Source organism: Lepidochelys kempii, chromosome 17 (genome assembly GCF_965140265.1).
Source record: "Lepidochelys kempii isolate rLepKem1 chromosome 17, rLepKem1.hap2, whole genome shotgun sequence".
NCBI lineage: Eukaryota > Metazoa > Chordata > Testudines > Cheloniidae > Lepidochelys > Lepidochelys kempii.
In genome coordinates, this window is record NC_133272.1 from 22,932,943 (window position 1) to 22,950,206 (window position 17,264).

Below are 17,264 nucleotides of genomic sequence, written 5' to 3' on the forward strand. Positions count from 1 at the left end.
AGCAGGAGGAAACTATCCCATAGTTGGGACCCTCCTTCCAGATGATGTCATGGTATCCTCTCACACTGAGGCTACCCATCCAAGGCAGGGGACCCCGTTATTAGGAAGAGTTAGGTAGTAGTAATGTGGGATTTAGTTATTAGAACTATAGATAGTTGGATTTGTAATGATTAGGAGAACCGCCCGGTGAATTGCCTACTGGTGCAAAAGTTGTGGACCTCTTCAGACATCTAGACAGACTTATGAGCAGTGCTGGGGAGGATCCAGTAATAGTGATATCTGTAGGTACCAATGACATAGAGAATATTTATATTCTTTATATGAGCTGGAAGTAAACGTAAAATCATCACTGATAAAGTTTGCAAATGACAGAAATATTGGGGGAATGGCAAACAATGAAGAGGGACAGGTCATGGATTCAGTGATCTGGGTCACTTGGTAAGCTGGGCACAAGCAAAGAATATGTGTTTCAATATGGTTAAATGCAAATGTATACATGTAGGAATAAAGAATGATGGCCATAGTTACAGGATGGGGGACACTGTCCTAGGAAGTAGTGACCATGAAAGAGATTTGGGAGTCCTGGTGAATAATCAGCTAAACATGAGTTCCCAATGTGATACTGTTGCCAAAGGTATAATGTGATCCTGGGACGCAGGTACAGGGGAATCTTGAATAGGATAGGATATTTTACCTCTGTATTTGACACTGGTGGAATACTGCGTCCAGTTCTGATGCCCACAATTCATGAAGGGTGTTGATAAATTGGAGAGAATTCACAGAAGAGCCATGAGAATGATTGAAGGACTGAAAAACCTGCCGTATAGTGACAGACTCAAGAAGCTCAGTCTATTTAGCTTAACAAAGAGAACATTAATGGGTGTCTTGATCAATCTGTTCATGGGGAACAGAAATTTGATAATGGGCTCTTTAAACTGGCAGAGAGAGGTATAAAAAGATCCAATGGCTAGAAGTTGAAGCTAGACAAATTCAGACTGGAAATAAGGCATACAATTTTAACTGTGAGAGTCATTAGACATTGAAGCAAGTTACCAAGGATCATTGTGAATTCTCCATCAGTGGCAATTTTTAAATCAAGATTTAATGTTTTTCTAAAATATCTGCTATAGGAATTATTTTGGGGATGTTTTCTGTCCTGTGTTATATGGGAGAAATGCCTAGATTATCACAATGGTCCCTTCTGGCCTTGGAATCTATGAATATATTAATCCTCTAATTTTTCATCTGTTGAATCCTTTCTCAACGTTTCCATTATTTTGCCTGGGATTGATGTTAGGCTAACTGGCCTATAGTTATCCTGGTCATCCAACTTGCTTTGTTTTAAACATTCACACAATATTAGCATTCCTCCAGAGTTCTGGAATTTCCCTGCAATTATTCCCCACCACAATTATTTGCAGGTACATCAAAGGGCATTTATCCATTTAAATACCTGATTATGCCCAGCTAAAGCCAAGGTGAAATTATGGCCCAGAGATTCTCAGTTTTTCTCTTAGATATGTCTCACATATGTTGTCAGTTGGTTCGCGTATGTGTCTTTCTGAGTACTGTCCACAGCTCTGGGCAACCAATTTGTCTATTTGCCTTTTTAAATGTTCCCTAATGAGTTGGTTATGGTAGTTACTAACTTCCATAACCAGTACAAATAATGTCTTTATCAGTTTCTTTTCCCTTGCCTTTATATTATTTGCTGTGATTAATTTGTTAAGTTTTACTTTATATTTGGTTAAACAGGTTAGCAATGTCGTGCACATTGTAAATGCTGAACTATTTCTTATTCACACCAGGGACAGGGACAGGGACAGGGACTCTTAACAGTGATGGCAGTTGGCGTGTGTGTGTGTGTGTGTTCTTTGCATGTGCTGTCCCCAGTTCTGGACAGAGAGCGGACCCCGCAGACTGTGACAGCACCACCCAGTTTGGTTAAGTGCTGGAGGCTGGAATGTAGTTGCCTCGGTAACTCTGTTTAGGCTACTCATTACTTTTGTCCTTGGAGCTTCAGTGGTTTAATGGATAGTGCAGAATGTTAGTTCAGCAGACACCAGCGTTACTCATAAAGGAAGATCACAGGCATGGTTCGGTGGTGAAGGCACTCAGCCAGATTTACTGTCAAGGAAGCACAGTACTAGCTCCCTGGATCAATGTCTACAGTCACACTAACACAAGTATGCTCGTTACAATGGACACAGCTCAGTCAGCGGTGGGACTTTCTTCTGCCCCCTAGGCTGGACAAAGGGTTAAGGTGAAGCACCCCAGCATTTATAGGCTGAAACAAACAACTGGAATACACAAATTGTATACCACATTACATATTTGATGACAACTATTTGTTATCATAGAATCATAGAATCTCAGGGGTGGAAGGGACCTCAGGAGGTCATCTAGTCTAACCCCCGCTCAAAGCAGGACCAATCCCCAATTTTTGCCCCAGACCCCTAAATGGCCCCCTCAAGGATTGAACGCACAACCCTGGGTTTAGCAGGCCAATGCTCAAACCACTGCACTATCCCTCCCCCAAAGTAAAAACTCCGTCTCCTTCGAACCAGAAATGAACCAGCGACCTAAGGATTCCCGCAGGCAGCTCCTCAACAGTCCTCTGCTCTACCAGCTGAGCTGTCAAAGGGATGTTATCTCCCCTTGTTCCTGATAATTTGGACAAAACATCCCTATTCACTATTTTGTTAAAGCATCTTATCTTGTACTAGATTGGGATGTATTTGTCCAAGCTGATACCTAGTAGACTAGCAACAACTTTGCCAAGTTCATGTACTGGACAGTGTACTTGTAAGCATCTGCTTTAATACATGGCCTGACTCTGAATCACAGTCTCTGGCTCAGGCCTCAGATCTTCTACCAGGCCCAGTGCTCCAGGATCTCGCTCTCGCTCGCTATTACAAGATATTTCTACTTTTCCCACACATATTGAAAGAATATTGAATGAGACAATGAAAAATGAGCAGCAAACAGCGGAAAGGCTAACAGAGGGAGTTTGACTGAGATCTGTCTGAGAGGAGGTACACTAAGTGCAGCATTGGGGGGCGGTGTTGGTGAGTATCTGAGTTTCTGTGGGGACAGTTTGTCAGTTTGACCGTGTGCTTGATTGAAAAGTGTGAATTGGGAGTGCTTTGTTCCAGGTGGGCCTTAAGTGGGCCTGACTATTATAAAAAGGCAGCCAGCTGCAAATCAGCTGAGCGGCGAACAGAGGGAGTTTGACTGGGAGTTTGCCTGGGGAGAGCCCACTGAGGCTTTCATCTTGCAGGCTTCTCTGAGTAGTTACTGCAACAACTGAGGAAGCTCGTAGAAGGAAGGTAATATGGATGGTGCGCGATCAGCTGTTGTGACCTGCACAGGATGTGCCATTTTTCTCTTTCTTCCACAGGACAAAAGTGACGTTGTCTGTACAAAGTGCAAGCTTGTCTCCATATTGGAAGAGAAGGTTCAAGGTCTGGAGCAACAGGTGTCGACCCTGTGTTGCATAAGAGAAACTGAAGAGTTCCTGGACAGACGTCAGGATATGCTTCTACAGGCACAACATTCTGAAGATTCAGAGCAGGCTGCGCCTGGGGACAGAAGGTCGGTGAAGAAATTTGGCAGAATGTGACCCCCAGAAGAAGAAAGGGGAGCGTCCATGTACCAGCAACACAGATACAGGTGAGCAACCGTTTTCACATACTCTTCACAGGTACTAATGCGGAGAGTGGACTAGATGATACATCTGAGGGAAGGGAACAGAAGGAGACCCTGCTGATTGGAAGGCATGAGATGCACTGTCCTAGGGTTGGGGGTTCCATGACCACCGCTCCCAAGAGAAGGAGGCGGGTGGTGGTGGTCGGGGACTCTATCCTCAGGGGGACTGAGTCATCTATCTGCTGCCCCAACTTGGAAAACCGAGAAGTCTGCTGCTTGCCAGGAGCTAGGATTCAGGATGTGACGGAGTGTTTGCCGAGACTCATCAAGCCTTCGGATCACCACCCCTTCCTGCTTCTCCACGTGGGCACCAATGATACTGCCAAGAATGACCTTGAGCGGATCACTGCGGACTACGTGGCTCTGGGAAGAAGGATAAAGGAGTTTGAGGTGCAAGTGGTGTTCTCATCCATCCTCCCCATGGAAGGAAAAGGCCTGGGTAGAGACCATCGAATCGTGGAAGTCAACGAATGGCTACGCAGGTGGTGTCGGAGAGAAGGCTTTGGATTCTTTGACCATGGGATGATGTTCCAAGAAGGAGGAGTGCTAGGCAGAGACGGGCTCCACCTAATGAAGAGAGGGAAGAGCATCTTCGCAAGCAGGCTGGCTAACCTAGTAAGGAGGGCTTTAAACTAGGTTCACCAGGGGAAGGAGACCAAAGTCCTGAGGTAAGTGGGGAAGTGGGATACCGGGAGGAAGCACGAGCAGGAGCCCATGAGAGGGGAGGGCTCCTGCCTCGTAATGAGAAAGAGGGACGATCAGCAAGTTATCTCAAGTGCCTATACACAAATGCAAGAAGCCTGGGAAACAAGCAGGGAGAACTGGAAGTCCTGGCACAGTCAAGGAATTATGATGTGATTGGAATAACAGAGACTTGGTGGGGTAACTCACATGACTGGAGTACTGTCATGGATGGATATAAACTGTTCAGGAAGGACAGGCAGGGCTGAAAAGGTGAGGGAGTTGCACCCTATGTAAGGGAGCAGTATGACTGCTCAGAGCTCCGGTATGAAACTGCAGAAAAACCTGAGAGTCTCTGAATTAAGTATAGAAGTGTGAGCAACAAGGGTGATGTCGTGGTGGGAGTCTGCTATAGACCACTTACCCAGGGGGATGAGGTGGACGAGGCTTTCTTCCGGCAACTCACAGAAGTTACTAGATTGCAGGCCCTGGTTCTCATGGGAGACTTCAATCACCCTGATATCTGCTGGGAGAAAAATACAGCGGTGCACAGACAATCCAGGAACTTTTTGGAAAGTGTAGGGGACAATTTCCTGGTGCAAGTGCTGCAGGAACCAACTAAGGGCAGAGATCTTCTTGACCTGCTGCTCACTAACCGGGAAGAATTAGTAGGGGAAGCAGAAGTGGAGGGGAACATGGGAGGCAATGGGAGGAAGTGACCATGAGATGGTTGAGTTCAGGATCCTGACACAAGAAAGAAAGGAGAGCAGCAGAATACGGACCCTGGACTTCAGAAAAAGAGACTTTGAGTCCCTCAGGGAACTGATGGCAGGATCCCCTGGGAGAATAACATGATGGGGAAAGGAGTCCAGGAGAGTTGGCTGTATTTTAAAGAATCCTTATTGAGGTTACAGGGACAAACCATCCGGATGTGTAGAAAGAATAGTAAATATGGCAGGCGACCAGCTTGGCTTAACAGTGAAATCCTTGCTGATCTTAAACACAAAAAAGAAGCTTATGAGGAGTGGAAGATTGGACAAATGACCAAGGAAGAGTAAAAAAATATTGCTCAAGCATGCAGGAGTGAAATCAGGAAGGCCCAATCACACTTGGAGTTCCAGCTAGCAAGGGATGTTAAGAGTAACAAGAAAGGTTTCTTCAGGTATGTTAGCAACAAGAAGAAGGTCAAGGAAAGTGAGGGCCCCTTACTGAAAGGGGATGCAACCTTGTGACAGATGATGTGAAAAAAGCTGAACTTCTCGATGCTTTTTTTGCCTCTGTCTTCACGAACAAGGTCAGCTCCCAGACTACTGCACTGAGCAGCACAGTATGGGGAGGAGGTGACCAGTATGGGGAGGAAAAGGACCTAGGGGTTACAGTGGACGAGAAGCTGGATATGAGTCAACAGTGTGCCCTTGTTGCCAAGAAGGCTAACGGCATTTTGGGCTGTATAAGTAGGGGCGTTGCCAGCAGATCGAGGGACGTAATCATTCCCCTCTAGTCGGCACTGGTGATGCCTCATCTGGAGTACTGTGTCCAGTTTTGGGCCCCACTCTACAAGAAGGATGTGGAAAAATTGGAAAGAGTCCAGCGAAGGTCAACAAAAATGATTAGGTGGCTGGAGCACATGACGTATGACAAGAGGCTGAGGTACCTGGGATTGTTTAGTCTGCAGAAGAGAAGAATGAGGGGGGATTTGATAGTTGCTTTCAACTACCTGAAAGGGGATTCCAAAGAGGGTGGCGCTAGACTGTTCTCAATGGTAGCAGATGACAGAACAAGGAGCAATGGTGTCAAGTTGCAGTGGGGGAGGTTTAGGTTCGATATTAGGAAACACTATTTCACTAGGAGGGTGGTGAAGCACTGGAATGGGTTACCTAGGAGGGTGGTGGAATCTCCTTCCTTAGAGGTTTTTAAGGCCTTGACAAAGCCCTGGCTGGGATGATTTAGTTGGGGATTGATCCTGCTTTGAGGAGGGGGTTGGACTAGATGACCTCCTGAGGTCCCTTCCAACCCTGATATTCTATGATTCTATGAAAAATGCAAACCTAAGTCCACAATCACCTGGAATAGTGAAGATCACAAAATTAACTGATAATGAAACTCTTTCACCCATTCAGTTCCCTAGAAGTTAAGGAACTGCAATGTAAAATATAGCCCTCTTCCCCTGTTCTATGGATGCATCACAAAGTAAACAATCTGTTTCCTGGAAAGAATGAAGTAGTGTGTATTTCTCAACTTCATCTAGGGAAGAAGCAGTAAATATTGGCTCAGCCTATCCCCAAAGCCCAGATGAAACTCTGTGAGTGCCCTCCCTGAGATCAGTGCAGCTGCTATAAAAGACCAAGTCACTGAGCTACCCTCACCAGCTGAGAAGAGATGGCAGGTGAGCTGCTGTTACTCTTTATTCTCTTTTTTATGACTCTGACATTTGTAATAAAATAGGCAGTGTGTTTCGGAGGGAGGGCATGAAAAGCCATGTGTGGTAAGGAAGAGTCAGAAATGGGCAGGAGTGGGGCTGTAGGAGCTCTGGCCCTCCTTCATTCCCTTTGAGTGAGGGAAATAGGAAATGGGAAGAAAAGGAGTTCCTTCTCCCACCCCTTCCCCTGCTCCAACCCCATCCCTTTTAGGAGGAAACATTGGGATACTTTACAGTAAAGGACTGTGGGGAATAGAAAACACAGTTGTTCAGAGGAAAGTGCAAGAATCTTTCCATTATAGAAATGAGGGCTAACCTGCCTCTCCCAACCCCCAGCATTATGGATCCTCATCATTTCTCTTACTTAGAGATTGACTTAAACCTTGAAACAGGAGGTTCAATAACTTTTCTAAAATATATGTTAGCACTAACTGCTCTAACAGTGGATGTTCTTTTATCCACACAAATCTTCAGTCCTTTTTTCAATCTCACTAAATTATTGCCCTCAGTGACATTCTGTAGCTGCGAGTTCCCCAGTCTAATTACACACTATGTGAAAAAGCATTTCTTTTTATGACAGTTTGGAATTTTCCACTGAAATTTCCTCGAATGGCCCCTTTTTTCTTGTAGTGTGAGAAAGGCAGAATAGAAGCTCCTGATCTCCCTTCTCTAGGCAGCTCTTTATTATATATGGAACTAGTTGTGCCAACAACATTTAAGTTTGCTCCAAAAGTCCCATTTTAAGACCCAGTTTTAGTGACTTACAACCTTGCCAAACTTTAACTTTTTGGCTGAAATTTTCCTTGATGAGTGTTTGTCAGTTTCAGAAAAATGGTTTAGCCATTTCTCAGAATGAGATTAGGGAAAAATAAGTTTAGCCCCATTAAAAAAATGTCTTACAATAGTTTAATTGAGAAGTTCTAACACCTCCATGCTTTCACGCTATGTTCTCTGAAAAAACGGGTCTTACGTATCACAAAATTGGGCACCTAAAATTAGTGGATTCTTTTGATTTAACTTCTCTGTGCTTGACTTCTCCATCTGTAAAACGGGGATAATAACACGCCCTCAGATCCCAGGTGGTTGTGAAAGTAGATCAGTTAATTGTGAAGTGCTGAGAAACTATAGCAACAAGCAGCATACAACATCTCACGAGGAAATTAATAACTGTGTTTTCAGAGCAGGTTTTGAATAGGGTGCAGTAAATAAGGCCTGGGGCCACACACTGGACAGCGAGAGTAAGACAAAATATTGAGTAAATGTTCTTTCAGTGAACACGGTCTGTCGTGTGCAAGGAATAAGGCAGGGGTCCTGTAGACAAAAATAAACTTTATCTCAATGCATATGCAGAAGAGGACCCAAGGTTGTATGGGCAAACTTTACTCTGGTATTTCCTAACTTTTGAACAGTTGACTTCACTGAACAGTGATCTTTTAATGTAGCTTGTGTCTGGAATTGTAAATATTTTTATCATCTTCCCTATTATTTATTTCATCCTTCTCTCCCCCCTTCCAGCCAGGCTTGTCCCTCCTATAAACTTTACCGTCTCTTAAACACCTTCTTGTATGTCCTCCCCCAATTTACCTCCACTCATGCCCACTTGTCCTCCACCCAGCTCAGCATCCTTAGCCAACTCTCCTTGACCCTCTCCAACCCAGTGCCTTCTGCTGAAAATCCCCTCCAAGCTCAACCCCCCGATTGAGAACTTCTCCTACTTAGCCTCCCCAAGTCCAGAACCCTCCCTCCTGTCCTGACCTGACTCCAGGCTGATGAGGCCCCTTCCCACCTGACCCCCAGACACACACTCCCCATAACCACCTCAGGCTCAGAACCCCTCCCCTGCTCAGAACTCCTCCCACCTGGCCCCCAGCTCTAAAAACTCCCTTCCTACCAAACGTCCCATTCCCAGAGCACTAAACTCTTGCCCCTCCATTTGACCTCCAAGCTCCCAAGTCAGAAATCCTCCTCCCAGCACAGAAGCTCTGGCTTGACAACCTCAAGCAGTCAAAAATCATGAGACAGGCTCCAAAAATGAGAGTTTTTGCTCAAAAATTGTAGGTTTTATTTGTTTTCTGGTTTCTGAGCATTTATAGAGCACTCTCGATTTTCAGGCTTTTCTGTCATAGAAGGGACCACCCAATTGAGTCTGACCTCCTGTACCCCATGGGCCAGTAATCGCCACCCAGTTACCCCTGTATTGAGCCCAGGAAATTGGCTTGGACTAAAGTATTGCAGCCCTCAGGAGGCTAAACTATTGTGAGCCACAGGCAGAGGACAGGAGGGACAAGGTGCACCAGTGCTTGAGGTTCCTGCAGTGGCAGGGAACTGGTTTGGTGAAATGTGCCCAGATGAGCTTAGCAAGCCCCCATCCTGCAGAAGAAGGGGAAAAAAACAAAACCAAAAGTTATTGCCAAGCTCATCTGGGGGAAAATCCTTCACCCCACCAATCTTAGTCTCACCTGCAAACTTTATCAGCAGCAAATCCATGTTTCCTTCCAGAACATTGATACAAATATTCAGTAAACGGAGCTGTGGAAGTTGATCTCTTTCAGTGTGTGGATGACATCTGGGGGCCCTTTACCTCCTGGAATTATCGCTAGTAACCGAGGTGTATTTGTGTTTCTCTCCAGGGATCCTCTTCTTCGGATTCTTGGTGACCCTGAGCCTGTGCCAGGCATCTGGATCTTCCATAAATGGTACTGTCCCCTTTCTTCTGCTGCTGGTGTTCTGCATTAGGGGTATAATGCTTTGTAGTGGGATCCAAAGGGAAACTCATTGTGGGCCCCCACCCAGTCTATAGGGGGTTTGCAGTGTTCCCTCTCCCACCCAAAACAAAACCTATGTCCGGGAAGTATGCATTCACCATGAATATCCAAGGACTTCACAGGACCTGATTGTTATCCCCTTTCTAGATATGGGGAAACTGAGGCACAGAGAGGGTAGATGCCTGCCTCCAGGACAGAAAGAGTCACATACAGGAGAGCCAAGAACAGAACCCAGGTCTTCTAATGCAAAGTCTGCTAGTTTCCGAGTCCAGGACCGTGCTGACTCACTAGTGTCCTTTTTAGTAAAACAAAATGGATTGCAATCTAATTACCTGTAAGGTATCTACCATGCTGATTTTACAGAAGTGATTCCTTTACTTCTATTAAAAGTCTTCTTGTAAGAAAACAGAATGCTTTTTCATTGTTCTAAGATCCAAGGGTTTGGGTCTGTGGTCACCTATGCAAATTGGTGAGGATTTTTACCAAACCTTCCCCAGGAAGTGGGGTGCAAGGGTTGGGAGGATTCTGGGGGGAAAGATGTGTCCAAACCACGTTTCCCAGTAAACCCAGATAAAGTTTGGTGGTGGCAGTGGAAATCCAGGGGCAAAGGATAAAATTAATTTGTACCTTGGGGAAGTTTTAACCTAAGCTGGTAAAAGTAAGCTTAGGAGGTTTTCATGCAGGTCCCCACATTTGTACCCTAGAGTTCAGAGTGGGGAAGGAACCTTGACAGCAGTATAATCAAAAGAGGCCCCACTTCCTAAATGGGTTGCTTTTGCACCCACACCCCTCCCACAGGTTTTTCTTTTGGCATTCGTTTGGGAAAGTTTTGGCAAAAACAGGGCAGCTCCTTTTTGACAATAAATAAAATCTCTGATTCCAGACTTATTCTCTTGCAAAAATTCAGTTCTCAACTCATGGAGGCACTAGACCTCTTCAAGGAAATGGCTGGAAAACAGTTGGCAACACTGGTTCTGTCATAGAAAGAGCTGAACTGTTTTGCTTCAACTTGCCAGAAATATTCTGCCTGAGGCAGAAAGGACTCCTGGAAAGTTCCAGCCCCTGAAAGATTAAAGATTGGCCAAGTGATAACAACGGAAAACAGGGTGTTATAATGGGAAGTCCTGGGCAACTTCAATAATAAGGGTCACCACCAATGTCCCCTATAATTAGACCTCAGCTGTAAAGATTTATGTGCGTAAGTGTTTATGCACTGAAAAAAATCATGGACTCCTGCTAGGATTAAAAGCTCTAAAGAACTGGTTATGACTAAAAATCACTCAGTAGACTTGTGGGGCATGTACAGACTCTGCATACAGTTTTGATTCAACTTACTTCAGCATCCAAAATATAATATAATATAATAAGCCACCAAGTAATAATGAGCACAACATAATTGTGCTTAATAGCGAAGGGAAATAAGGATAAAGGAAATAAGGATAAAAAACAAAGGGAAGAGAAATAAGGAAGGGAAATAAGGATAAAAAACTTTCACAGTGATACTAAACACAGAAAAGGGGATTTCAATACAATAAGGAAGCACTTCGGAAAAGCGCTAACGCCAAGAGCAAAGAAAGCAACACCCTTAGATTTGGCTACCTAAGAAAACAGTAGTTGCCTTATGCAATCTGCTGAGCAAAAAGGGAACCAGGAAGAGAAAAGTAAATGGCAAAGTTCAAGTCTTCAAGAGGTTATCTGAGCCAGAGAGAAAGTCTTTGGGATTTGGAAATGCAGCGCCAGCCAACATACACTACAGCAGTCAATATGTAAGAGGGAAATGAGGAGGGCTAGGATGGATTTTGTAAAGTAAATAGATGAAGGTATAAACAGAACAAGAAATTCTCTAGAAGAAGCAGGAAGTCCACTAAAGAATCAGTTTTCCGAGTAACAGCCGTGTTAGTCTGTATTCGCAAAAAGAAAAGGAGGACTTGTGGCACCTTAGAGACTAACCAATTTATCTGAGCATAAGCTTTCGCATCCGATGAAGTGAGCTGTAGTTCACGAAAGCTTATGCTCAAATAAATTGGTTAGTCTCTAAGGTGCCACAAGTCCTCCTTTTTTTTTTAAAGAATCAGTGGGTCCACGGTTTTACCAGGGGGTTAAATAGTGCAGTTAAAATTGAGAAGGACATTGCTGAAAAACGAAATTATTTCTTTAATCAGCCTTGTATATTCATAGATTCCAAGGCCAGAAGGGACCAGTGTGATCATCTAGTCTGACCTCTTGTGTTACAGAGGCCACAAAATTTCCCCAAAATAATTCCTAGAGTATATTTTTAGAAAAACATCAGCTCTTGCTTCAGAATTGTCAGTGATGGAGAATTCAGTGACCCTTGCTAAATTGTTCCAGCGGTTAATTACTGGTTTCAGAGTTTAGAATTACTCTAACTGTAAAGAATTTATGCCTTATATCCAGTCTGAATTTGTCTAGCTTCAGCTTCCAGGAATTGGATCATGTTACACCTTTCTCTGCTAGATTGAAGAGCCTGTTATTTATTATTTGTTCCCCATGTAGATAATTTCAGATGTAATCAAGTCACCTCTTAACCTTCTATTTGTTAAATTAAATAGATTGAACTTCTTGAGCCTCTCCTTATAACAAAGATTTTTCTCATCCCTTTGTCATTCTCATGACTCTTCTTTGAACTCTTCAATTTATCAACATTCTTCTTGAATTGTGGACCCCAGGACTGGGCACAATATTGCAGCAGCAATCGGACATAGTTGACAAATTTATATGCAGATGACACAAAGTTATTCAGGTTAGTCAAGCCCTGGAAGATTGAGATACTTCAGACAAATCTATCCAAGCTAAGTGAATGGGCAACAGAATGGCAGATGAAATTCAGTGTTAAACAATAAATAATACTCATACACTGTACAAGGCTCTAAATTAATGGTATCACTTCAGACAATGACCTGGGCTTCATTATAAACAGCTGAATAAAACCCTTTGCCCAGTATACAGCTGTGGTCAGAAAAGCAGATAGGATGTTGTGATACATAAAGAATGGGATGAAGAAGGATAAGGAAAACATGGCTGTTATATAACTCAGTTCCCTCATCTGGAATACTGTGTTTAGTGTTGTCCACCCCATCTCAAAAAAGAACAATGTGTAATTACAGGGCATTCGGAGAAGGGTAATGAGAATGATTAGGGAACGGCAACGCTCTCTTATGGAGAGAGACTCAAAAGACCGGGATTGTTTATGTTAGAGAGAGGACATGAAAAAATTACACAAAACAACATTCTAGATGAGTTTCATAGGGAGCTGTGAGGTGTTGGCTCCAGGCAGTCAGGCCTGGTGGTGGGAGTGGAGGTTAAAGCCAGGTGGTCAGAGTCTGTAGAGAAGCCAAACTGTACCGTAGCTGGAGTAAGGGCTGGAGCAAAGTCAGAGAAGGGCATGGGCAAGGCTGGAGCAGGAACCAGCACTGGATTAGAAGCAGGGTGGGAATCTAGAGTCTCTTTGTTCAAGGCAGCAGGAGGGTCACTGCACTACAAGTTGCACAAGCTAACTTGCAGCTCTGATGGGGTTGGGGAAATACCTGAGTGTGGGGGTCGTCTGTCCCTGGCTCTGCTTAGGGATAGGCTGAGGGATAGGCTGCTGCCCCATGCCTAAGGGCTGAGTCACTGCAGCCTCCGTTGGAAGGGTTTGGCTGTTGGGTCTACACTCCTTCTGAGCAATCCTAGCCTAAGCACAGACCAAAACTGATCTAGAAACACCATATATCCTGAATCTGCAGAGGGTCTGAGTTCTGTAACTGTTCTTAGTTTCTAAGCACTATCGCACTGATTGTGTCAGCTGGAAATGAATGCAGACCAGGCTCCTCCACTTGGGTGTGCCTGGGGAGAGAAACGGATGCATGGAGCAATGGAAATTTTAGTGCTTAAGATTTGTATGCAACATTTGCAGGAGGCCACTCAGAATTTTTTTTTTTGCACAGCCATCCTAGCGCAGAAAGTTTTCCCTACATAAAATCTCTTGACTATAAACTTGTCCCTTGACAAATCCCTGTTTCTGAGTAAACTCATCATATAGAAAGTCTAGAGACTTAAAATATGGAAAGTTTACTGATTAAACACACCCATATCTAAAGAAAGTGATAAGGAACAGCCAGCATGGATTCACCAAGGGAAGGTCATGCCTGACTAATCTAATCGCCTTTTATGATGAGATTACTGGTTCTGTGGATGAAGGGAAAGCAGTGGATGTATTGTTTCTTGACTTTAGCAAAGCTTTTGACACTGTCTCCCACAGTATTCTTGTCAGCAAGTTAAGGAAGTATGGGCTGGATGAATGCACTATAAGGTGGGTAGAAAGCTGGCTAGATTGTCGGGCTCAACGGGTAGTGATCAATGGCTCCATGTCTAGTTGGCAGCCGGTATCAAGTGGAGTGCCCCAAGGGTCGGTCCTGGGGCTGGTTTTGTTCAATATCTTCATAAATGATCTGGAGGATGGTGTGGATTGCACTCTCAGCAAATTTGTGGATGATACTAAACTGGGAGGAGTGGTAGATATGCTGGAGGGGAGGGATAGGATACAGAAGGACCTAGACAAATTGGAGGATTGGGCCAAAAGAAATCTGATGAGGCTCAATAAGGATAAGTGCAGGGTCCTGCACTTAGGATGGAAGAATCCAATGCACCGCTACAGACTAGGGACCGAATGGCTAGGCAGCAGTTCTGCGGAAAAGGACCTAGGGGTGACAGTGGACGAGAAGCTGGATATGAGTCAGCAGTGTGGCCTTGTTGCCAAGAAGGCCAATGGCATTTTGGGATGTATAAGTAGGGGCATAGCGAGCAGATCGAGGGACGTGATCGTTCCCCTCTATTCGACATTGGTGAGGCCTCATCTGGAGTACTGTGTCCAGTTTTGGGCCCCACACTACAAGAAGGATGTGGATAAATTGGAGAGAGTCCAGCGAAGGGCAACAAAAATGATTAGGGGTCTAGAACACAAGACTTATGAGGAGAGGCTGAGGGAGCTGGGATTGTTTAGCCTGCAGAAGAGAAGAATGAGGGGGGATTTGATAGCTGCTTTCAACTCCCTGAAAGGGGGTTCCAAAGAGGATGGCTCTAGACTGTTCTCAATGGTAGCAGATGACAGAACGAGGAGTAATGGTCTCAAGTTGCAGTGGGGGAGGTTTAGATTGGATATTAGGAAAAACTTTTTCACTATGAGGGTGGTGAAACACTGGAATGCGTTACCTAGGGAGGTGGTAGAATCTCCTTCCTTAGAGGTTTTTAAGGTCAGGCTTGACAAAGCCCTGGCTGGGATGATTTAATTGGGAATTGGTCCTGCTTCGAGCAGGGGTTGGACTAGATGAGCTTCAGGGGTCCCTTCCAACCCTGATATTCTATGATTCTATGATTCTATATCCTTGCCAAAAATATGCACATTTGAAGTTTTAAATTCCATGATTTTAATGCCAGCCACTGAAGGATAAAAGGACTGAGAAGTTACACCTGCATTGATGAAAGATGTAGGCTTGCAGCTGGACCCACCCAGCTTTATCTGCAGTGATCGGGGTAAGAAAATCGAATCACAGTTATTACACAAGGTTTGCTGACAACTCTTGGTAACCAGTGTGAGGACCAGTGCTGCCCACCCTATGACTAATAAGGGAGCGGAGAGAGTGTAAGCAAGTATTCCAATAGAATGGCAGGTTCCCAACCCAAGGGGCTGGAACAGGCATCTGGGAGCCAGATGGATGACTTACTTTTTAGGTTGAATTCTGAACCTGAAATGGGGGTGAATAGCTTCCCCTTAAAAGCTCAGAAACCAGAAGGCCAATAACCTTCTTCCCCTCTCCCAGCATAAAAACCTTCAACTTCTCATGTGTTTTAAGCCAACATCTTGTGTTTTTTACATGACTTATGATTTTTGAACCCTTCGGGTTGCCAATACTGATAGGGCCTCAGCTTGTAGCAGTGATTGAGTCTGAGGAGAACTGGGCTGAGGAGAACTTGGATGGCTGTGGCCTCAGATCACTGGCCATAGGTTTTGTTGTGGGAGCAGAGAAAATTGAGAAAGCAGATGCAGACACGATCAGCTTCAGCTGATCCATGAATATTTGATAACATGGTTTTGGTAATTAAATATTCATGGTAAATAGGCCCAATGGACTGTGATGGGTTTTTAGATGGGGTAAGATCCAAGTTACCCGGGAAAGAATTTTCTGTAGTATCTGGCTGATGAATCTTGCCCATATGCTCAGGGTTTAGCTGATCGCCATATTTGGGGTCGGGAAGGAATTTTCCTCCAGGGCAGATTGGAAGGCCCTGGAGGTTTTTCGCCTTCCTCTGTAGCATGGGGCACGGGTCACTTGCTGGAGGATTCTCTGCTCCTTGAGGTCTTCAAACTACAATTTGAGGACTTCAATAGCACAGATATAGGTGTGAGGTCTTTTTTAGGAGTGGTGGGTGAAATTCTGTGGCCTGCGTTGTGCAGGAGGTCGGACTAGATGATCATAATGGTCCCTTCTGACCTAAATATCTATGAATCTATGAAGAATGGCTGGCTATCCAAAAGTTTCTACCTATTAAGTTCCTTCCTGGAATACATCCTGGTCCTTTTGAGGAACTGGAGAACCAAGAGCTCTATGATTCATAGAGTATAAGGCCAAAAGGGACCTTTAGATCATTTAGTGTGACCTCACCTATATGAACAGGCCATTCAATTTCACCCAGGTACCCCTCAGTTTAACTTTGCTTCATGTCTCCCTTTCTTTATGTCTAAAGGTTAACCCAGCAAATTCACTGCATGAAGGAGAAGAAATGTGCTCCTTTCACTTTGGGTCTGTGCAGTGAGCTGGTGGGAAGGAGTTGTCCTCATGTCCTGCTCTTTCCTCTTTTTGGACTAGATATCTTGGAGACACTGCCAGATCCATTCTTTCTGAGCAGCACTGATGAAGCCAAGGATCTGGTGGATGCTGCATACAAGTACGAACGGGACAGGTCAGTTCACCTTATGTTATCCATACTAGGGGTACAATTTTACAAAAAACACGGGAACATGATACCATTATTTGGGAAGTTTCTTTTGTACAAATATGTATTTATTACGGCAACATCATAGTTCAGGGTTCTGAAATTTTCCTAGCATGTATCACACCACATGCACTAATCTCTTCCGTCCACAATGGCATGGAACACCTCCTCTCCTGTTCATGATCACACAGTACTGCTATGGTGCAAAGTGATATTAGGACAGTACACATATTTTAGCTTTTTAACATAGCTCAGCCCGTGGAATTAAGGAGAGCCAGCACCACATGACCAGTCAGCTCTGCGAGAATGACCAGCAGCCAGGGATCATCTTTGCTCACCACTGTCACTACAGTGATTCTGTAGGGAAGGGTTTACCTGTTTATAGTCTCAATATCAACTCTGTTGAACCATTCTGGAAAATACCAGCCCCTCCCTCTATGGGAAATATGGCATGCTTGGGCTGTAGCAGGGGAGAATTTTGGAGAAAAGCTTGCGGTTATTAGACAAGCACTTCTCAGCGATCGTATTGGACTGTCCAGACTTCGGTGTACTTCTCTTTTGGCAACTCTACCTTTTTTTGGTGAAGACCTATTTTAAAATGTTTTCAGGTTAAGACCTTCCTTAAATTAAACCAAGAAACAATAAAGATACAAGCTTCTGGAGTTTTTTCTGTGAAGACATCCTGAATGACTATGAATAGT

The 17,264-nt window shown here is 44.4% G+C and overlaps 1 protein-coding gene across 1 annotated transcript in view; it reads left to right on the top strand.

Annotated features, from left to right (window-relative positions):
- The first annotated feature begins 3,626 nt into the window (after nt 1-3,626).
- Nucleotides 3,627-17,264, top strand: part of LOC140899499 (myeloperoxidase-like) — a 74,916-nt gene continuing 61,278 nt past the window's right edge. The window contains exons 1-4 of the mRNA XM_073315118.1: nt 3,627-3,672; nt 6,638-6,775; nt 9,439-9,504; nt 16,437-16,530. Coding sequence (XP_073171219.1) covers nt 6,769-6,775; nt 9,439-9,504; nt 16,437-16,530 — 167 coding nt within the window. The 5' untranslated portion in view covers nt 3,627-3,672; nt 6,638-6,768. The remainder of the gene's footprint in view (nt 3,673-6,637; nt 6,776-9,438; nt 9,505-16,436; nt 16,531-17,264) is intronic.